The following is a 22391-nucleotide window of genomic DNA, read 5'->3' on the forward strand; positions in this document are numbered from 1 at the left end:
CAAATGGGTCATGGCATGGCACGGAATCTCAAAAGTCGAAGTCTACCATTTGGCACCAGGGATTTTCCTTCTTGGTTGTCAAATGACAGAACGGAGTCAAAAGCTATTACAACTACGGGAGGAGACGAGTGACGAGACAAGGCCAGACCAGGGCTGGGCTATAATAGAAGTGGGAGGGAGAGAGGGGTGAGTGTGATTGTGTGTGTGTGTGTTTCAAGACGACAAAGGACAAGGACCGCACACCACAGCGTAGAGGTAGACAGCGATTGATGAGTGGATGGGGGGAGAAGGATAGGCAAGAGGACACGAAACGAGTCAAGTTGAGGTACGTGGAGTGGAATGGAACACGAACAGCAGATGGACGACTTGACAGTAGTGGTGAGTCGAGGTGAGAAAGAAAGCCCATAGAGTTCAGATTTGACGGTCATCCACTTGACTTGGACCATCACTAGCGCATTGCTTCACCCTGGGTGGCCGACATGTCGAGTGGAGGTCATGCGTGCCATGCTAGCCATGCTAGCCGTGCTAACCATGCTAAAACCGACGGACCGCCATTGACTGGCGCTCGGGTATCGGGGATGCTTGCTACTGTGACTTCTTACCTCCCAAGCACCCAAGGCACCTTTCACTCACTGACGTGGCGGCAAGAAAGTCGCTGTAGGTGAGCATGGCAACCACCGGAACACACGGCCATGGTTCTAATCACTCACATCACGAGGTAGGAGGCTGAAATAGGCCCTGCACTTTTCCTCACCCATTTCCTGAATATATGTAGACATGTTGTTGGAGGCTTAGGAAGTCAACGGAACCACGCAAGACACCTACGGAGTAGAGGCGGGTTCGTTCCAGGCGGGGGTTAAGCTCCGCTGCCCAAGGCTGTGGTTGACTGCAGACTGCAGCGTCTCATGTAACCTAGTCCCGCCATTGCTTGACACGATCGATCTGGCCTTGAACGGTTCGCCAGGAGACTGGGAGGATGGCTAGGCATCCCTCAGGCTACAAAGCGAAACACTTGAGCAAAAATTCAATCTTGGGTACGAAGCTGGTTGCTGATTGTCGGACTTGAAGTCTCGATGGGATGGACGGAGGTTCCTGCACCAGTGACCGCCTTGGGCTGATCCTTGTTTTTTTCCCCTGCCTGAGATTCCACAAGGCCCACCACATCTTGGCATCACATGATCAGCGTTTCTGGCTTCTTTCAACCACATACCAGTCAATCGTTTGTGCCTCTGGTCAATGCAACAATCAAATTACGTAGGGCTTTGCAATTGTCTTGGGTGATTATTTCCGACGTCTGCCATTACATGATAACACTCCGACACTCTGTCTTTTGTCGATAGTCCTAGATCCCATCGGCCACCAGTCCTTTGTGTTCATGATGACGGAACGGAGAGTCCAAAGTCTAGTGGGAGGACAATGTGGAACATAGAACTGTATCCCAACCCCTCGTGGTTCGGCCAAATAATAACTCTTAGAACCATTTGTTTTCTCGTAAAGAAGCATGCGCGCAGGCGTGGCAGGTTACTTTCAAGCTTCAAGTGCTAGTCATCTTGGAGGGCGGGAAGGGTGGACTTTCGACGCTGCTGCATCAAGGTTGGCGCTATTGCGACGCGCCTTGCCGAGTTAGGCCACGCCACGCCAATTCACGTGCCCACACCTACTTGTGGCGTTGGGGCACACGCATCAAAACCGGGATCTGGAGCCCTGCTCTCCACAACCGATGCTGGCTTCTCGTCAACGATGACCGCCTCTGCCGCCAGAACTCTATGAATAGTACAATACACCTATCGTTTTGGCTATGAATTAAAAAGCAACAGTTTTCTGCAAAACTAGACAATTTTCCAATGCGCATTCGAATGGTTTCATTACTATTAACTAGCATCTACCCGCTCTCATTCTGGGCGCTGACAGTATTACCTTACCTACCTAGGTAGGTACGTATGGTTGGGTGTTTGAGGTGTCCAGCCTTGGCGTCCGCCCTCTCAGTGAAGCCCCCTCGGCATGTAGCCCGCAAGCCACAACGCCTAAGAAGCCGCCCACAGACTCCCGACAATCCCCAAACATTAGGCGCTCGCCCCTAAAGACGTAGAGGTATCTTTGTGAATGGAAATGACGAGATTGAATCGAATCGCAAAGTCTTCTAAAGTGTTGTCGGGTTGTTCAGCTACTGCCTAAAAGACGTCGGTCGAGAATCTGCTCCCCTCTGCGTAGAACATACAAACTAGAGCGGCAAGCGGTTCGGAATTTCCTATTCCCCTCAGCCGTGAGTGACATAGATCCGTTCATCACCACCCACAACACATCACGTCGTCCTGCACGCGTCTTTTCATGGCTAAAGCCACTCCATAGCGTCCACAACTTCCAGCACTCGTCAATCCGCGGCACACTCCTCGTACGCTGTGGTTGTGGCGAGTTGATACTATCATATGACATTTGCGGAGTACAGGGTTCATCCCAGTGCCCGCGGCCATCATGGTCACACCACGTCGATAGAGACGGCACGCGATCAGCCATATTCGACGACCTCGGTCGCGGGGTTCAAACGGCCTGCTTACAACGAGCCGGAGCCCGTTGAGAAACACACGCGTTTTCTTCAAACTACGTCCGCGTCAAGGACACTCCCAGACCCGCCTACCTATGTGGAAACCTCTTCTCGCAACTCTCGTCGAAGCTGGCCTCAACCTCGCCTGGATGCAGGAAAGATTGTCAAAGTCGATGACTTTGACCATGTGAACCATCAGACACAATCACATATTGTTCCACTACCTCCAATCTTTTCTTCGACTCCTGGTCCTTCACAGAATCCGTTGCTGACTCTTCGACATCCACGATATGGTCTTCCGGAAAAGCTTGTCGACAATTTTGAAGCACTCGGTGTAAGGGCAATATACCCCTGGCAGTCTTCCTGCCTGTTGGGCCAGGGTTTACTCAGTGGAGTACAGAACCTGGTCTACACTGCCCCTACAGGCGGAGGCAAGTCTTTGGTAGCAGATGTACTTCTCCTGAAAAAGGTCATCGAAAATCCGGGCAAGAAGGCCATCTTGGTGTTGCCTTATGTTGCACTGGTCCAAGAGAAACTCCAGTGGCTTCGACGTCTTGTCGATGGAGTATTAAAGCAAACCGACGAGTCATCTGAATCGTTAGGTTTCCAGCAACGTCCCAAAAGCCGTGCCATCCGCGTGGCTGGTTTCTTTGGGGGGAGCCGATTCCAAGTTAATTGGTTTGATTGGGATATTGCAGTATGCACGATTGAAAAGGCGAATGCTCTGGTCAATTCGGCAATTGAGAATGGGAAGTACGGAGATATTGGTGCTGTTGGACTAGACGAGCTACATATGCTCAACGATGAGCATCGTGGATATATTATGGAACTGCTCGCGACGAAACTTCTGGCATTGGACGCTGAGGTGCAAATCGTTGGCATGAGCGCAACACTACCCAATCTACAGCTTGTGGCGACTTGGCTCAAGGCCAAATTCTATGTCGCAAAATACCGGCCAATTCCAATCGAGGAACATCTCGTGTATGAGAATGGGATATACCCAACGGCCAATGCCAAACAATTTCTCTTGACTGCCAGTCAACTTTCAGCAGGCATGTTAACACCTAGCTCGAACGCCAAACCTTGCAGGAAAATTGGCCAGTCGAAAAGTTTTGAGCTCCGAAACAGCGTGACAAACTCGGTAGTGGCTTTGACAATCGAAAACGCCGTCGCTGGGCATGGAACTTTGGTTTTTTGCAATAGCAGGGCGGGTGTTGAGCGAATGGCCGTTTTGATCAGCGAGGCAATGCCCACATCCACATGGTCAGACGAGGCGTGGAGCCAACGACAGGACGTTCTGGCCTCATTGCTTGCTCTTCCCGACGGGTTTGAGGAGATCCTGGGCAAAACCATTCCGGCTGGCGTTGGGTTTCATCATGCTGGACTCACCACAGAAGAACGATCAATAATCTCCAATGCCCACGATTCTGGAACGTTGAAAGTCATTGTTGCTACTTGCAGTCTGGCTGTTGGCATCAACCTTCCCGCACGGAGAGTTATTCTCAACGGTGCGCGTATGGGTCGCGAGATGGTAGGCCCTGCAATGCTTCGACAAATGAAAGGTAGAGCGGGTCGGAAAGGCAAGGATGAAGTTGGGGAAACATATCTTTGTTGTGAGGACTACGAGTTGCAAGGTGTTGCCGCATTGCTCGAGGCTGAGATGCCTCCGGTGCAAAGTTGCTTGACGTCGGAGAAGCGTGGGGTCACAAGGGCCCTCCTTGAGGTTATTGCGATACGGATGGCGTCCAGTCGCGATTCGCTTGACGATTATGTCGAATGTTCACTTTTATGGCACACGGTCGCTCCAAATTTGCTTGGGGACATTGTTGGCAAAGCCGTCGATGAGCTGATCGCACTCGAGTTAGTTCAGAAGGCAGAGTATGAGCACTGTCTAGAACCTACCAAGCTAGGGATAGCGGTTGTGGCAAGTGGGCTCAGCCCCGAGGACGGAGTTTTTGTGTATTCCGATCTGCAACGGGCGATTGAATCGTTTGTAATGGACGGTGATCTGCACATTATTTATCTCTTCACACCAGTCCAGACAATGGGGCTGGCGGAAATTTCGTGGGTAACATTCCGCAATCAGCTCGATTTGCTGGACGACAGCGGGTTGCGCGCAATGCGACTTATTGGAGTCGATCCTGCGCTTGTCAACCGACTGGTCAATAGTGGGGGCGTGCTGAAAGAAAACACGCCTGAGGAAATTCGGATTTCACGTGTTTACCGGCGGGCATATTCTGCCTTTCAATTGCGCGATCTCTGCAACGAGATGTCGGTGCATCGTATCAGCAAGAAATACAACGTTGCGCGTGGCCAGGTACAGACACTCTCACAGACTTGTCACGGGTTTGCTGCTGGAATGATCAAATTTTGCGAGCGCATGGAATGGGGCATGCTCGGCGCAGTTTTGGAACACATGTTGGACCGGCTCCGGGCTGGGGCACGAGCAGACCTTTTGGAAATGGCCCAAGTTCCATTTGTCAAAAGTCGGATGGCTCGAGCCTTCTGGGAGAATGGGTTCAAAACTGTTGCAGCATTGAGTGAAGCAGACCCGGCGGCGCTGGTGCCAGTCATGATGCAGGCTCAGGGCAGGAGACCGTACTCGGATGAGGAAGCATTGGAAAACTTGAAGGGAAAACTTCTGAGCAAGGCGGAAATCATCGTGAGAGGTGCAACCAGGATTTGGGAGAGACAGCAGATGGCTCAGTGGGAAGAGGAGTGATCTTGGATCGTTAGGGCAGGTTTGAAGTCGTTGCGAGGGCTTGAAATGTAGAAATATCCCTGCAGCTCGCAGAATCAGCATTCCTAAAAGATATGAGCTATTCTCGGTGTGCATCGTCTCGAATTGGAAGAAGTAATCTCTGATCCGGGTGGATAGATGGACCTTTGTCAAGACAAGCTATGCCGGCGTCAAAATCTGTACACCTACTGTACTCCGTAGGTAGCTGCATGCGCATGACTCGGCATAGCGTGGCGTGGCGTGGCGTGGCATAGGTGTGGGTTGAGGAGGTGGATGGATGCACTCTTACAAAGCCCAGCAGAGGTTCCAAGGTCTCCGAAGGTACTGGGCGTGCGATAGAGTCTTGTTTCGTCAGAGGGTAGAAACATTAGACGTTTGAGCTTCTAGGCTAATCTTGACTCTCGTGGTGACACGGTGGGTGCGGTTGGTCGTTGGTAGCTCGCCCGTTAGTTGGTGGTTGCTGAGATGAAGTGGCCAGTCTCATCTGGCTGCGGCTGACAAAGAGGCAGAGGCCAGATTCCGCACACGGTCAGTGGATAGACGGTTGTGATTGGCGGAAGGCAGGACCCTTGGCGGCATTTGCTTGCGCAATTCTATGTCAGCTTTCCATAAGCAGAAATCTGTGAAGGAAGGCAGGTTCCTGGCCTGCCCATGGTGCCTGCCGTAGCATCTCGATGCCTTTACGAGTGCTCATGGCCCCTGTGCCTTCCCTACCTTTATCCACCCACCGCAACTGCCCAAGCAAGCTCGGTCTTTCTCACTGCGTCATGACCGTCATGACCGTCATTACCGTGGCAGCCGAGACCCTTTGTAGAATCGATTTTTCGTACCTGGCAGTTTGGGAGCTTCACGAGCCCAGTAAAAGGTGGCAGCTTTAAGCAGCCACCAACAGTAATCAAGTTAGTGTCCTAGCAACCATCATGCTGCCCCTGCCATGAGATCCTCAACTCCTACACTACCTGTTTAATGTCGTGATTGCTATTGTAAAACTTAGAAATTCATGCCCAGGTACATGCCTACTTGCGAGCACGGAATTTCTCCATAGTGTCTCAGCATCTCTTCAATTTCAGATTTCAAAGACATCAGTCATGAATCGCGTACTCCATCTTCCTGCTTAGCTTGAGGCAAGTGGGTGGGTCCAAGCAACCCCGCCAAACACTCCAATGCTCTTTCCCTCGCAGTGTCATCTTTTTCCAGCGTGTTTCCGTGATATCGACTGTCATGGGCACTCCCTGAAGATCCCCCTCTCGTATTGTGCTAAGGGCTTAGCAATGCACTCGGCCGAGCGCCTCTTGAGCTCCTACCCGCCGTGTTTGCCTTTCGTAATGACTAGCATCTTGCTGATTACTACATTGGTCCAGGTCCACATGAATATAGACTTTTGACCCACTTCAGATGACGGTGCAACTGCCCTCCCTCTTGGTCCTTGCGCTTCACATACAAAAAGCACTCGAGGACCCTCGTCGGAGAGCTTGCCTCACACCTTCCCAATCGCACTCTTAACACATTTTCTCAGCTTCATTTGATCCAACTCTCCATTTTCAAGCTTCACAATGGCTCCCAAAATCGCCATCATCTACGTATGTCACTTCGCTCGTCCCCCCTCATTGTTGACCCACCCGTCCACTCAACCTCAGCGTTCACATCGCTGCTGTGACCACAATGATCAAAACATGCAATACTGACTGGTCTATCATACAGTACTCGACATGGGGTCACGTTGCCAAGTTGGCCGCCGCTGAGAAGGCTGGCATTGAATCTGCTGGTGGCACCGCCGATATCTACCGGTATGTCCGAGAGAGACTTTTCACGCCCACCCACGCATCCACCAAACGTACGAGAAGACTAACCCGTGGCTCGTAATGCAGAATTGACGAGACATTGCCCGCCGATGTGTTGACCAAGATGCACGCTCCTCCCGCGGACACCAGTGTCCCCGTGATCACGGCCGAGAAGATCACAGAGTACGATGCCTTCCTGTTCGGTATTCCCACCAGATACGGCAACTACTCTGCGCAGTGGAAGACCTTCATCGACCGCCTCGGAGGTCTGTGGCAGTCTGGAGCCCTCTACGGCAAATACTTTGGCCTGTTCATCTCGACCGGAACTCTGGGAGGTGGTCAGGAAGCCACTGCCATCAACGCCCTCAGCTCCTGGGTCCACCAGGGTATGATCTACGTGCCCTTGGGCTATGCCACCACCTTTGCCCTCCTCGGTGACCTGTCAGAGGTCCGTGGTGGCACCCCTTGGGGTGCTGGCACTTTCTCCGGCGCCGACGGCAGCCGATCACCCAGCGAGAAGGAAATCGCCCTTGCCACCGAGCAGGGCAAGTCCTTCTTCAACATCGTCAACAAGGTCAATTTTGCGTGACTAGATGGCGGTGACAAGGTCGAAGATTCAAAGCCCGAAACTGAGCCTCAGGTTCAAAAATCAACACCTGCTGCTGGTAATGGCGCTGCTGCTTCCTCGGCTAACAAGACTGACAAGGATGACGAGGGTGGCCCCTGTGGACTGCCCAAGAAGTGTGTCATCCTCTGAGCTTACACACGATCCTCTTCCTCGACCAATTGTTCGAAGTCGGCGAATATATATGCGAGAAAAAAACAATTTAGATAATGAAACGGCCGCATTAAAGTGCGGCTTACAATATACCATCCATGCTACAAATCTCATAAAAGAGTGCACGCATTACCCTAATGCCACAACAATAGATCCTTCCAAAAGTATCGCTATAATGACGTTCATTCGTTATGTAATTGTATATTTCTAGCCGGTCTTTGAGACAGTGGGTGTGTTCGTCTCTCCGTCGACATTCCAGGCTAACACTAGCCTGTCACACTTCAATTCTGGGAGCACTTACGTCCAAAGACATCACCACTCGCTTCGCGGCGTCTACAATCTTCAAACACAGAAAGTCTCCGTTCTCCTGGTCGAGCTTCGCATCATGCACTCCACTGTGGCATGTCCTGACCTCTTCTAGCGTCATGCCCGCTGAGTGACCTTTGGTTAACGCCGTCCGAACCGGACACGAGAATTCCCCTGACCACGCCGATGTCTTGTGCCATTGATTCTGTCGGCGTTCAAAGCTGCTAAAAACATCCATTAAAGTCAAAGATGCGTACTGCGGTTCTGCTTTTTGCGAAGATACACCAGGCGGAGATGGGATCGGAGTATCGCCAAAGACATGTGCACGCATGAGTTGATAGCCAAATGTCCTCCATTCGAGGTCTTCTAGGACATCAAGCTCGGATGTTTCGAGGCTACCTGGCTGATCGTCCTCGTTCGTCGAGCCAAATCCCTTCTTGAGATCTTGGGCAGTTGCTTTCCTGACACGATGCCAGTGGTCCGCGAGTACGTTGATCAGGACACTGTTGAGCATGACGTTTTGCGATCCAGATTGGAATTTCTCCGGGCAGACTGCACAGTAGATTGAATCTTTGGCCACTCGGTGTGCTGAGAGCAGCGTGTCCACCGTGCCACTCGCAACAGGGAATGCTGATAGTGCAGATAACGTGGACAGAGTCAGGTATGAATTGGGTAGACAGGGACATTCGGGTATGGAGGGAAGGTTGGAGAGACTCTCTGGATCGAGGTGTGGGCTGTGAGGGCCTGGGGACAAGGACCCATGAGGAATTGAGAAAGGAACAGTGTGGTCTTGTTTATGGCCGTCTGTTACGAGCACAGGGAGCATTGTCATATCCCCAAAATCGGGCCATGAGGCCATGTCTGTCGGATACTGCGTATCCTGAAACCCCTCTCCATCGGCCGGAGTGCGGGCACTGACTGTCGTCGAGGTGTACGAGGTCTGAGGAGTTCCAGCCCGTTGTCTTGTGGTTGCTCGTCTGATACTTTGGGAGATCGGTGCGGAGCAAGTGTTCTCAAATTCGGTCCGTTCAAGGTCTTTGGCAGCAATTTCAGGATCAATCGCAAAGTCATTGGACCCTTGTGCCTGAGATTCGGGTATTTCGCGATCTTGAGTATTCAGAGACGGCGGAGAATCGTCATCGGTCTTTGGTCTTTTTCTAGGTCTTCCCATCTGTTTCTGACTGGAATAGTGGCAGAGGAGGTTCTGTCTTATGCAGCGGGCGCAGCCGGTGGGTTCGCCAGAGCATTTTAATTTGCTTTTCCCTTGGATTCCTCAGTCATGGCGACAAGATGCAATGGGCCACATGTAGGTACTTACTGCACTCGTCACAAGCAGCGTGTGTTTTGGTGCCTTGGTTAGCATTCGAAGTATTTTTCACGAGTACGTCTGGCTGAGTGAAAAGAGGGCTCGAGGCATTCGTGAAAAGTGGCTGTGGTGAGGGGATATCCCCATATGTTGATGGAATAGTCGCTGTCATCGCGAATTGAATTCCTGTAGCCTTACCAATAGTAGACTTGGTATGATCTGCCAATCTCCCAACATTAAAGACATAGGAGATGCTGGATATCAGTCGGCTTGAAGACAAGTGCTAGTTCGCTCAGGCACAACGAGAAGAGAGGATGGCTCAAGGCAGCGTCGGCCGAGAAACTTGCTCATCCGTTGCGCATTGGACTCCGGTTGCGCAGAACGGGCGGCTCTGAGGGGATGAAATGAATTGGCAAGGGCATCAAGAGCACGGAATGGGTTACTTACGTAAGGGCCCCAATTGGGGTTATCGGCAAACCTTCCCTGCAAATTCACAATATCTGAATTTCTCCAACTCGAGAAAATTTATGGATGGAGAGCGCAGCCATTACAGCCGCCGCACTGGAAACCAACAACCGCCCAATTCGAACCCTTTAGCGATGGCCGATTCAAAGAAACGCAAGGCCATCACTAAGGATGTCGATGAAGATGCTGCCGTTGTATCTGGCGACGAATTTGACTTCTCTAACCTGGACGGCACCCTCGCTGACCATGATTCCTCCGACGATGATCAAAGCGACTCGGGCTCCAGTCTAGGCGATCAGGACAGCGATGCCGTCTCATCAGCAAGCGAAGACGCTGTATCAGAAGATGGCGATCAACTTCTAGTCCCAAAAGACCCCAAACAACACAAGTCTGTCGACGTAGCGGTCCCAAAAGATGGCCAGGTGGAAAAAGGCGAAGCATCTGAAGAAGACGAGGTCAACTACAAGATCGAGAAAGATGCAAATGGCAATGATAGATATGTCTATGACGAGATTGATCCAGGTGACGACTCAGACTACTCGGTCCTAGATCAGGATGCCAACACCATCGGCGATATCCCCCTGTCGTTCTACGACTCTTACCCCCACATCGGATACAATATCAACGGCAAGAAGATCATGAGGCCCGCCAAAGGCGAGGCTCTGGACGCTCTACTGGATAGTATCGATGTGCCCAAGGGATGGACAGGTCTGACAGACCCTTCGACAGGGAAACCCCTACAACTTTCCAAGGACGAGCTGCAGCTTCTGAAGAAAATTCAGCTCAATGAAATGCCGGTGGATGGTTATGACCCTTACGAGCCCACTGTTGAATGGTTCACAAGCAAGCTCGAGACCATGCCGTTGAGCTCGGCCCCTGAGCCTAAGAGACGATTTGTCCCTTCCAAACACGAGGCTAAGCGGGTGATGAAGATCGTGCGCGCCATCAGAGAAGGACGCATCCTGCCCTACAAGCCGCCTCAAGAAGAGGCGGATGCGGTTGATGAAGATGTTCAGAATTTTGATATTTGGGCTGATGAGCAGCCTCGACCAGATCATGCCATGCACATGCCGGCTCCAAAATTACCCCCTCCCGGCTTCGATGAAAGTTATCATCCTCCGCCCGAGTATCTCCCAAGTAACAAGGAAAGAGAGGCGTGGTTGAAGGCAGACGAGGAGGACAGAGATAAAGATTATCTCCCCACCGACCATACCGCTTTACGGAAGGTCCCTGGATATGACCGATTCGTCAAGGAGAAGTTCGACCGTTGTCTCGATCTGTACCTGGCTCCCAGAGTGCGACGGACCAAGCTCAACATTGATCCCGAGTCTCTGCTGCCGAAACTTCCGAATCCTGATGAGTTACGACCTTTCCCTACCCACGAAGCTGGCCGGTTCCGTGGACACAAGGGTCGTGTCCGATCGCTTGCAATTGACCCCTCTGGCGCATACCTTGCCACTGGTGGGGACGATGGTACCCTTAAAGTCTGGACCCTCGAACCCCAGAGAGAAATCTGGTCTGTCACTCTGGACTCCGAAAATGCGGTCAACGCTGTCCGATGGCGACCTGGCAAGGAAAGCCCAATATTGGCTGCCTGTGCAGGCGACGACATATATCTGGCAGTGCCTCATCTAGGTACAGATACTGGAATTGAACTTGATGCAGCTCGTGAGCTGCTTGACGCTGGATGGGGTTATGCCGCCGCAGAAAACGCGTCATCGAAGAACTCCAGTTTGAAGTGGTCAAGGCCGTCAGCCTCGCAGCGTGACAAAGGCGTTGCGATCGTTATACATCTTGGCTACACTCCAAAAACTTTGTCCTTTCATGCTGGCGGAAACTATTTTGTGACTGTGTGTTCTGCAACCACTGTCCCAGCCTCGAAGGCCATCGCTATCCATACCCTAGGCAAACATCAGACCCAGTTCCCATTCCGACGACGATTGAAAGGCGGTGGAACACCACAGGTAGCCCATTTCCATCCCACAAAACCCATACTTTTCATCGCCAATCAGCGTGTTATTCGAGCCTACGATCTCTCAAAGCAGTCACTTCTGAAGATTATTCAACCAGGAGCAAGATGGATTAGCAGCTTCGACATACATCCCACAAGCGCCTCAACAGCAGGCTCAGACAATCTCATTGTCGGGTCTTACGACCGAAGATTACTCTGGATGGATTTGGACTTGTCGGCTCGCCCTTATAAGACACTGCGATTCCACGAGAAAGCTATTCGATCGGTGCGCTACCACCCTGCCAATAATAGATACCCATTGTTCGCAGATGGCAGCGACGATGGCAGCATTCAAATCTTCCATGGGCAAGTCACGAGCGACATGATGAGCAATGCTCAAATTGTGCCTTTGAAGGTACTGAGGGGACACAAGATTGTTGGCGGGTTGGGCGTGATGGAACTTGATTGGCATCCTCAGCACCCATGGCTTGTCAGTGCTGGAGGCGATGGAACGTGCCGGTTGTGGGTTGCATGATGAACCGATAAATTTGAATCTTGCGTATGAAAAGCAGGCGCATTAGTCACATATTCTGAAATGCCCACTCAATCTGAGTTATGCGTGTTCAGATATCGTAAATTCTAGTCTCTTGAAAACTCGTCCGAAATAGGTGCTTCTGATATCACGTGACAACGCGACATGCCAAGACTTCTAACGCGTCGAGGAGTGAACCTCTAGCGTTCTACGTGCCTGTGAGCGCCGCTCCTACGAAACAGTCAGAAGGTGACCGTTCGTGTTGATTCTGCTGGCCAGCCACATGGGTATCGCCCCATTCGTGTACATGCAGTATTCTGTGAAATCCTCACAAGATGCCAGCGTGAGTATCTCTCTCAGGGTTGAGCCTGTGTATTGCTAATGTTCCAATCAGGCCTGGTGACCAACACAAGCCGAACGGCACTACTACCTCCAATCCATTCGAAGAGTCTAAACCACGGGTTACCGAGTACACAGCACAAGAGATCGCGACCCTGCAGAGTCGTCTGGATAAGCAACTTGGCCCAGAGTACATTTCAAATCGAGCAGGCCCTGGCGGTTCAAAAGTTCACTACTTGGCTGCCGACAAAGCCATCAGCCTTGCCAATCAAGTGTTTGGTTTCAACGGCTGGAGCAGTTCAATACAGAACATACAAATCGATTTTGTGGACGAGCATCCGCAGACAGGGAAGGTCTCTCTCGGTCTCTCCGTCATTGTTCGTGTCACGCTCAAAGACGGCACTTATCATGAAGACATTGGCTATGGACAGATTGAAAATTGCAAGGGGAAGGCTGCTGCTTTTGAAAAGGCTAAGAAAGAGGGGACTACAGATGCATTGAAGAGGACTTTGAGAAATTTTGGGAATGTGTTGGGCAATTGTGTTTACGATAAGACCTACTTAGCCAAAGTCACCAAGATCAAAGTCGGGGCTACCAAGTGGGATCCCGACGCACTCCATCGCCATGCCGACTTCGCACCCAAGAAAGATGCAGAGGTGAAGACGGAAGTGCATGTTCCTCCCAAGGAACCTTCGCTGGAGTTTGAGGATGCTTTTGATGATGCTGATTTTGAGGATTTCGACAAGATTGATATGGAGCATCCGGATGAATTCTTGTTGCCGAATGAGGCTGCAAACGCACGCGCTGAATCAGGTGTTGCCATCACAGCTACTAGGCATTCGGGTGCACCAGGCAAATCCGATTTAGTGACGCCTTCAAAGCCACCCAATGTCAATACGACAGGACCTCGTCCGCAAGGAGGGACATTTGTTTCCACGACCAATTCTGTATCAACAATCGTTCCCCAGCCATTACCAGGTCAACGGGCTATTCATCCAGCCTCGCATGCCCACTCTCACAAACCCAGCTCACTTTCCGAAACTCGGGCCAACCTAGATCCCAGTTCAAGATCGTCATCACCGAAGCCGGCTTCAAATGCTGGCCACCCAACAACAGGACCTCAGGGCGCTACTGCACCGGTTCCTCGGCAGATTGGGTTTTATTCTGCTCGAGCCGCCGAGGTTCTCGATGGCAACAACAACGTCGTTGTCGCTGATCCCAGCGCAGCTCCCAAGTTTGACCCTCACGCGGAAAGTCCGTCGATCCGCAAAACCTCGGGGGTTAATCATCACCGATCGGCGCCGTTGAAGAGAGATTTGACGGTGGACACAACCCCTCACCATACTAACATCATCAACCCACAATTTGATCAAGCTCGAAAAGTCGGAGCTCCGGGTCCCAACCATCAAATGCCAGCAGTACGGGGACCCAGTACCTCGGCATACCGTCCTCCAACGAGACGAGGACTTGAGACTCATGGTGCTAGCCCAGGCTCCGTCGTAACACCAGGAGGAGGGGATAGAGGACTTCCACCTGCGCGGAGGACACCCCTAAGCGATGTCAGCAACGTGCAACAACATAGCGTGACAGCAATCACTCCTGATGGCGCAGATGCGAAAAGGCAGCGTGTGAGTCAATCGGATCTCAGTGATGTGGCCAGTATCGAAAGTAGAAATGGGGCAGCAGCCTCATGATCTTTCTCGGGCTGTTCATTTGGCTGGGAGAGAAACTTCTGTTACATGATTAGGCAATAAAATGTACTCAAACCTGGAGTTTTTTGAGCGAATTGGGAGGGATGGAATCGGGGGCTGGAATCGCGGATCTATTTCGGCTTGTCTGCAGAAATGAACACCAAAGAGAGAACAAGGCTATCACCAAGACCATTGATGGGGTGTTAGCGGAATTAGATTGACCCTTATGAATACCTGTATGATTTCTATCTGCCCAAGGGTCATGTCCACCATTCAGCGCAAGTCGAGGACAAGTAATGTCATCACCACGCTGATTCTATCGTCCATGTGCAACCTTCAACCATCGAAGGCTTCTAAGTAGAGTGTGAGCCCAGGCTTCAAGCCAGAAGATCAAGGCTAGAATCTAATAACAGTAGATAAACTGCCACAGAAGTTCACTATTTCCCGTCTTCTTGATACCAAGGCTAACCACCGTCTTGAATCTGATACTTTCGGCATCGTTTATCACTGTCAAGTCCGCATCAACATTATCCTTGGTGGTGTCAACATTGGCGTCCGTATTCAAGAAGACTTTGACAGGACGACTGCCATGATCCTCGGTCTTTGGCTGGCCTGGACATGTGAAAATCAGGTCGACATCAGTGTTTCCTTTGCCGTCCGGATGGGTAAGATAGTCGCGGATATCGTTGCAGACACCACTGGTACTGGCAGGATCTGTAGCAAGACGCTTAATGTTGATATTGGCGAGGAGATGGCGTCCACAAGCTGGTCCGGAGACATCAGGGTTGATGTTGAAGGTCAATGGGTAGGTTTTCGATTGGTCTGTAAGTGCTGAGGGCAGGATTGGGTTGGATAGGACCATGCCGAAGATTGCGAGAAGAATCAACTGCACAGACATGATGAAAGGCGTACTCGTCGTCATTTTGTGTTGTTCTAAAGTGCGTGTAAGAGACTGCGGTTTCTATAGGTGGGCTGAGTCTTGCTTGTACTGTTGTTGTTTTTGTAGAAACAGTCGTCTCAAGGTGGACATAAGCCATAGCAGAACGCGACCACTGGAGAGCAGCTAAATATATCTTTTGAGACTCAAACAGTCACTTCTGTCCACTGCATAGGGACGGTCTCAGAGTCACAGAACTCAGCACATCACTCTGGACACATGAGATCGTGGTGAACGACAGTCAGTGTTATGTGTCCTTGAGTAGAGTCATCCCACCGTGTGAAACCTAGGTGTGGTGAGTAGAGCCAGCTGCCAGTCATAGTGACAGCCGTCTTTCGTTGGTGCTCTCTTATCGGGCACAATATCACTTGCATATGTCCTATAGTAGTGAATATTGGTACTGCTGCTTATTGAGCGGAAACCAGTTGAACAAGGTACAACATCGTCGAAACTTACGGGCTTTAGGCACCAGAGGACAAGAAATGGCTCCAATCATGTGAAAGACTACCGGATTTCAAGTCCTTTGAGGGCCCCATATAATAATGTCGAACTGGCGGACTGGCGGTATTAGCCATCTGACTGGCTGGAGAGCAAGAAGAATAATGATATATGGTTGAATGCGAGGGTTTTAAGAAGTCACGAGTGGTGGCGGAGATATTACCGCAATGAGCAAGTGGGCGGATGAATTTCTTCCTTTGTCACCATTATCACTACGTCAACTGTCAACTCATATCGACGACTTAACGTCGATGTCAACTTCTTTTTTCCCTTGCCGCCCTCCCTCTGACTCTCTCCTCCCTTGTGCAGTCCCAGCTATGCGAGGAGTGAGTTCTGCATCAAAGAAACTTTCTCCGCGGCCAGGCTGATCTGCATTACACTACTACCACCAATCCTCTTTCCTTTGTCCAGCTGCAGGCAATCATGTCTGTCCACCTCGCGCCTGATCGCATCAGCATCAAACGCAGGAGGGAAGAGGAGCCTGTCGACACCCTGTGTTAGTCTCCGATATCTTCACACGACATTCCCTTGTGACCTAGCTGACCATCCCACAGACCTCGAACATGCAACTGCACCAGATCAGAAGAAACGCATCACAGAATTTTACTTCAAGCGAGTTCGAGACTACGTTATCGCCCCAGTCTCTCAACAGCCACAACCCAGCCATGCTCCGCCTGTAGCCTCATCATCCTCGGGCATTCCAACAGTCCGGTGGACTTCTCCAGGAGATGATGTTCGTGACATGGCCAGACTCAAAGCCAGCATGAAAGAAAGAGCAGCCTTGCCAGAGAACGGAGATGGCGGAAAAAGACCCGTAGCTGGCTCGTCTGCACCTTCTGGATCCATGACCTCTGCTAAGGTAGTCTCACCGCCACCCGCCGAGCAAGCTGCCCAGCACAGACGGTTTCACCTTGCCCGTCATCTGTTCTCAACTTCGAGTGCTCTTCATTCAGCGGCTCCTCGTACACAGAATTCATCCATACGCCCTCCGATTGCTACCTTCATCGAAAGACAAATTCCGAATTCTGTTTCTGGCACCAATGGTACCGCTGTTGATAGAGTTGTGCATGTGCCCCAAGAAGACCCCCAAGTATCCAGTCCGCTGGAGTCTCAACCGCCTGATCTCAATACTCTACAAGTCTCTAAAAGATCGGCACTCAACACCTTTGTGACGGCAAGGAAACCGTCAGAACGAACTGGCACCTCGATTAGAGACAATCCAAATACTTGGGATCACGATTCGGATCAACTTGCGAATGAGCTAGCCGCATTGGCGATGGAGCTGGATCCTGAGATGGCTGCACTGCAGCCTCCGATGCCAGCCATCAAATCCGAGTCAGAAACTACCAATTCCAGGGACCATAATCGAATGGACCTGGATGGAGATGATGACTATGTGTTTGAAACATACATCAGGGTGCTTCAAACCGAGGATGGCATTGCGATGGATTTGCCTGACCTGGCAGAGGCGAATTTCGGAGTCTTGGTCATTGACCAGGAAGACGAAGAGTTGTGGAACAAATACGTGGACAGCGACCAGGAAGACGACTGGGACGAGGAGGACTCCAATGGCAAGTTTACTCTGCATTGCTTAATTCTTTTTTCCTGACTGACGAGGTGATAGCTGAGGATAACCCTTCAAACGATTACCCCGAGGATGAAGTCAGTTCTGACGATGAGTATGGGTACAATCCATATCACAAATACCGGGATCATGCATCAGACGACGACTATGACGACAATGCCACCGGGACATGGTGATCCCCTGGTAATGAACACGCGAGACCACCTGTAATGGGTCCAACACAAAACCAGAACGGAAACTTTGTGAATCGACATGCCCACCCATATGCACAAGAGGCCAAGCAGGAGTCTCAGTCAGCAGCAAATTCTGCGACCTGGTCAGAGACTGTGAGATGGGTGAGAGTATTTTTGGGCCCGGTTTTTTGTTTTGAAACAACGGAAAGCTAGTCAAGATGCCTTGCATCCATCCAGCAAAACCACAGCTTTGTTGTCGCTTCCATACCGAATTTACGAGCGGGGTCCTTTCTTCCCTCGCGGAGCTGCCAACGCTTTTGGTCGCGTACCTTGACGACACCGTACCGATCCAGGATGCGGTAGTATTTACACTGCAGACCGCCAGTCTTGCGTGTGTAGCCGAAATACCTTTGGTATGCCCTTTCAACCTTGCTCCAGGGGAGACACTTGTCATCACGATGCCACCAGATGAAGAGGGCTTGCTCGTTGGTGTAACCCTGTCTGGGAGGATGGCGTTTTTTCCCCGTTGAGGATGATGATCTTTCGGAGCAAGTTGATGCAGTCGACAGACATGGCGACAAGGGGGGTGACTGGACCGAACCAGATCGTGAGGGCTCGGTGTTGCATCTTCGAATCGGCAGCATGCCAGCTTCTTGGGGTCCACCATCAATCTCGTTGTCATTGAGAATGAGGCTGATGCTCATCTTGGCGGCGACTACGTCAACACGTTGAGGGTCGCGTTCCTGCCGAGACTGTTGGGGGCAATTGTACAGCGAGTCCATTTTGACAGAATGGGCAGTTGAATCAGGGGCAATGAGGGTCATTGAGGATCAAATAAAGCGAGTGAGTGAGGACGTGAAGATTGGACATTCAAGTCATGGCACAGCCCCGTAGGAGGATGGGTCAAGGAACGAGACAAGAGATGGCATGCCATGATGTGTAAGCTGTGGATGGTTAAATATGTCGAACCTGGACCCGACAGAGTGGTTCATCCATCGTATTTGGAAGAAGATTGTACAGCAGTCCTTATATGAGGAGCAATTTGGAGCAAAGGGATGATTGGATTCATAGAGAAGATCCTGGCTCACGAAGCAGGATGGATGGTGAATGGAGTGTTGACACCAGCATGCTGGCCTTTGCACATCCGAAGAATCGGATGTGGCGGGGAATACGGAGACGAAAATTAAGAGCGGACGAATACCCTGCACAGCATCCATTTTTGACACATCACTTTACAGGAGAGTTGAGGGAGGAAGTCTTAAACATGAGATCCCTGCAGCGTCTTTGACAACGGCTGCGTGGAGAAGACATCATACACATCCATAGCGTGGGACAGTTGCTCCAGAGGTAGGGATGATTTGGTACCGTACAGCCAGGATCTAGATCCCTACACGCGCATACGGATAGGACATGGTTACTACTGTAGCGCTATACTGTATGCATAGCAGCAATGCATGCTGGATGAAGATTGCCGTCATCGTTTCACCGGAACCCAAGACAGAGATAGCATCCCTGTCGGTATTTGGACCTAAGGAGCCCATGAGGCGCCAGGAAGCTCCCAAGTACTTTTTCACATTGCAGCATGCCACCACCATGCGTGGGCTCCTTGTGGGTCGGGGGCGACATGGAGGTCCTGGGAGTGTCATGGGTGGTGGCCCATGGTAGCGGTGCCTTTGTCTGAGTATTGGATCACCAACAACATCCTGAAAAGGGAGCGACCCCCGGTCTCTCGGTTTGCTCGTCAGTATGTACCGTACAGTAGTGTAGTCGTTACTCTCTTTTGCTACGTGCTACTGTAGTATCCGGGGACAGTGTGATCAATCGGCAAGCCACATTGTCACATGAACAGCATGATATGCGTTCCCCACCGTGTGCTACAGCTGACATTAGGCGCTGCCATGGGGAGGGCGGCGAGGGGGGGAGTTCGCGGCTGGCAGTCCCCGAAGCACCGGCCGAGGGGCCCTGTTCGCTAACCATCAAAGCCTCGATCAGGTTACACATTCGCCCCGGATCAACAACAGTTGCCCCAAATGTCCCCTGATGCCCCACCTCCTTGGTCTGGGGAGAATGGAATTCTTGTGGCAGACATGGCCCAGAACATGTCTGCCTGTCTGAACAAGCACGAACAAGATATCCAGCATGCTTGGCTGGACTGGAGGGATTGCGGCAGATGTCTGGTAAATCCGAGATCCAAGTACAAGGGTTGGGGTGGTGACAGATCGAGCAAGATCCCCGGGGCGGCAGGGCGACAGGGCATGACAGCCCAATGATCGAGAGGCTCCAGGCGTTGAACTTTGAAGGATACTTGCCTCAGGTCGGTATGCGACGATCCTAGCAGGCGTGGAAGCCTGGAAGGACAACCCTGAAGTGTATCTTATGCACATGGGGATGCGCTACCTTCCTAGTAGGTAGTACTTTACGGACCATGCATGCCTAACTACGGAGTAGTAGCTACCTTAGGTACTTAGACACCCTAGACTCCACCTTCTAAGCGCCGCATGCCTGGCCCGAGGGCCCGAGGCGGGCGCCCCTATGCGCAGGGCGGCTTTGCCAAGCACCCAAGTCCCGACGCCGGCGGCTCTTGCCCAAAATCTCCTGCTGGAACGAAATGCACAGGCACGCCAGACACGGTGACACGCCAGGGCATGGTGACTGCATCACTCCTTATAACTCAGATAGGTAAGGGTAGGTGGATAGGTAGGCATGGTAGGTCATGGATGTACAGTCGCATACGAGAAACACTTTGTTGATCGACAACTACCATTGCCATGGGCGGCTGGCGCACGTAATATCGATGTACTTTCGTGGCGTATGCATGTACTCCGTACAATACATAGCACTTGGTCTGTGCAAGAACATCAACACGAACGGTCGTACCTTCCATTTGGTCGGTCGATACCAGGTCTTGGCATACGCGTCAGTTCAACTCCTTCTACCGCGTCTGCACTTCAACCTTTCGACCTCAATCTTCAAACTGCGACGTCAACTTCAACCAAAGGGGCACAGATTCAAATCGAGACACTCTCATACCGTCGTTGCTCTCACATGCCGGCGGTGGAGTACAGGGATATCAAGGACCTAACCCTCGGATCGCCCCATCCTCTGCCGTCCGTTCATTCCCCCCGCTCGCGAAAATCAGTCGGCTGAAAGCCTGCTACTTAGTGGGACCATGACCATACTGTCGGTAACCAATCACTCACCCTTTCCCAATGATAACACTCGAAGAATTCCAAAGCTGATTGATGAACAGCTTCTTTCACCTCCCATCACACCCCGCTTGTCGACCTCCTTTCCAATGTCATCTCACCTGGCGCAAGGAGGCGTGTCCACAGCTGCGTGCACAGATCAGTGACACTCACCCTGCTCTATCTCAAATCTGATATGTCGTGCGCTGGTCTTGTGGATTCAATTCTCGAGTCCATCCTATTTCCCTATCCGGCCTCCTCGGCATGCGGAGGCAAATGACTTTTTCCCCATCTCAGCTCATCGAGCCACTGGGTGGCCATTCCTTCTGGCTGATCGCGGCCAAGACTTCTCGACACCCTGTCATCGACTACAACCCTGATCGATCGACAGCATCTAACGATCGGTTTCAGCCCCGGGAGAGCAATGAGGTCTCGAAATCACAACCATTACCAGCTCTTCAGGCAACACCACATCTGTCCCCTGCTTCCTCCATTCTAGCCGTCTCCAGGCTGGTCCACCCTGGACCGGACATAACAACTTTCCTTTCTAAGCCTTGAATGGCCAAGATATGGTCGCAGCCCACCTTCCTTTCGAAACTGTTCATCGAGTGGTCTGTTCCTTCATGTGAGCTGCGATAGCGGTGAACACACGAAGCAACTTTCCATCCTCTTTCCCCTTGCCATGACGAGGTCCCTTCACAGGACGATTCTGGTGCCGAAAACGCGCTAGAGCTAGTCACTTGTTGTGAATTCATAGTTCGGACTTTAGCTTACCCATCTACGTGGAAAGCATGCCAATATCGTCATAGTGTGGCTATGATCTATCCCACGACCCTTGTCTGGAACGGGCGCAACGTCCTCCCTTGTCATCATTGCAGTTGGCCCCAACACTTCGTCCAACTTGGCACGACGACTTATGGTCAATCACGATGCATGTGGCTGTCAATTCAACTATTCTGGCAAAGCTTCTCGCGTCCCAGTATCCCACGGCACAACCTCATACACTCCCTTGAGCCTGGGAACCGGCACCATGGGTTTTCAGATCAGGATTTGGGACATTCGGGATCATCAGGTTTGCCAACACGAGGTCGTCTCGGTCAGGCGTTCGCTTCACTAGCTCTAAGCCCCACAACCCTTACTCCCCGACGTTACAAAGTGACTAGCTCTTCGTCCATGCGACATCAGGTGCTTTGAGCGGCTATTAGTCATCTCTACATCGTGTTCGGTAGGTCGATTCCTTGTGAAAAGCCCCTAATAGAGCTGCCGTTGGTGGAGCCAACCCCATTGCACTCTCCCTGTATCATACCATGCGAACCATACAATTTTGTCTCCGGTTTGGGTGCTTGCCAAGCTTGACCTGGAGCCTGGTCTCATTCTCAGCTACCCTACCCATCAGCCCATCCAGCCAACCGGGAATACGCCCGGCGCCCTTGTCCTGGGTCTCGCTTTTGGACCGAGGGGGCTCCATTCGCTAACGTTATCGGAGCCCAGCGACTTGAGTGTCTGTTCTGAGAAAGACCTCCATTCTCCAAATCGGTATGTCGAATCTCCATGTGGTTCTAGCCTCTCTAGTAGGATGAGA

General features: G+C 51.5%; 8 protein-coding genes across 8 annotated transcripts; 5 read left to right on the forward strand and 3 right to left on the reverse strand.

Annotated features, from left to right (window-relative positions):
• Positions 1-2426: 2426 nt before the first annotated feature.
• Positions 2427-5423, forward strand: PV10_08751 (uncharacterized protein; the record flags this gene model as incomplete). The annotated part of the gene is made up of 1 exon (XM_016373823.1): positions 2427-5423. One exon carries the CDS (start codon positions 2427-2429, stop codon positions 5262-5264), a length of 2838 nt encoding a protein of 945 aa, XP_016220734.1. The 3' UTR covers positions 5265-5423.
• Positions 5424-6726: 1303 nt separating this feature from the next.
• Positions 6727-7961, forward strand: PV10_08752 (NAD(P)H:quinone oxidoreductase, type IV). Its single transcript, XM_016373824.1, has 3 exons — positions 6727-6862; positions 6984-7069; positions 7151-7961. Exons 1-3 carry the CDS (start codon positions 6836-6838, stop codon positions 7650-7652), a joined length of 615 nt encoding a protein of 204 aa, XP_016220735.1. The 5' UTR covers positions 6727-6835; the 3' UTR covers positions 7653-7961.
• Positions 7962-8010: 49 nt separating this feature from the next.
• PV10_08753 (uncharacterized protein) lies at positions 8011-9843 on the reverse strand. The gene is made up of 2 exons (XM_016373825.1): positions 9466-9843; positions 8011-9410 (listed from the first exon to the last, which is right to left on the reverse strand). The coding sequence occupies exons 1-2, from the start codon at positions 9623-9625 to the stop codon at positions 8116-8118; spliced, it is 1455 nt and encodes a 484-aa protein (XP_016220736.1). The 5' UTR covers positions 9626-9843; the 3' UTR covers positions 8011-8115.
• A 173-nt stretch (positions 9844-10016) lies between these two features.
• On the forward strand, positions 10017-12485 carry PV10_08754 (uncharacterized protein). The gene has a single exon (XM_016373826.1). The coding sequence runs from the start codon at positions 10053-10055 to the stop codon at positions 12402-12404; it is 2352 nt and encodes a 783-aa protein (XP_016220737.1). The 5' UTR covers positions 10017-10052; the 3' UTR covers positions 12405-12485.
• Positions 12486-12662: 177 nt separating this feature from the next.
• On the forward strand, positions 12663-14685 carry PV10_08755 (uncharacterized protein). Its single transcript, XM_016373827.1, has 2 exons — positions 12663-12744; positions 12796-14685. The coding sequence occupies exons 1-2, from the start codon at positions 12737-12739 to the stop codon at positions 14432-14434; spliced, it is 1647 nt and encodes a 548-aa protein (XP_016220738.1). The 5' UTR covers positions 12663-12736; the 3' UTR covers positions 14435-14685.
• Positions 14651-15435, reverse strand: PV10_08756 (uncharacterized protein). The gene has a single exon (XM_016373828.1). The coding sequence runs from the start codon at positions 15351-15353 to the stop codon at positions 14835-14837; it is 519 nt and encodes a 172-aa protein (XP_016220739.1). The 5' UTR covers positions 15354-15435; the 3' UTR covers positions 14651-14834.
• Positions 15436-16144: 709 nt separating this feature from the next.
• On the forward strand, positions 16145-19034 carry PV10_08757 (uncharacterized protein). Its single transcript, XM_016373829.1, has 3 exons — positions 16145-16362; positions 16421-17437; positions 17491-19034. Exons 1-3 carry the CDS (start codon positions 16290-16292, stop codon positions 17625-17627), a joined length of 1227 nt encoding a protein of 408 aa, XP_016220740.1. The 5' UTR covers positions 16145-16289; the 3' UTR covers positions 17628-19034.
• PV10_08758 (uncharacterized protein) lies at positions 17834-18406 on the reverse strand (the record flags this gene model as incomplete). Its single annotated transcript, XM_016373830.1, has 1 exon — positions 17834-18406. The coding sequence occupies one exon, from the start codon at positions 18404-18406 to the stop codon at positions 17834-17836; it is 573 nt and encodes a 190-aa protein (XP_016220741.1).
• Positions 19035-22391: the final 3357 nt, after the last annotated feature.

Source organism: Exophiala mesophila (assembly GCF_000836275.1).
Source record: "Exophiala mesophila strain CBS 40295 unplaced genomic scaffold supercont1.6, whole genome shotgun sequence".
NCBI lineage: Eukaryota > Fungi > Ascomycota > Eurotiomycetes > Chaetothyriales > Herpotrichiellaceae > Exophiala > Exophiala mesophila.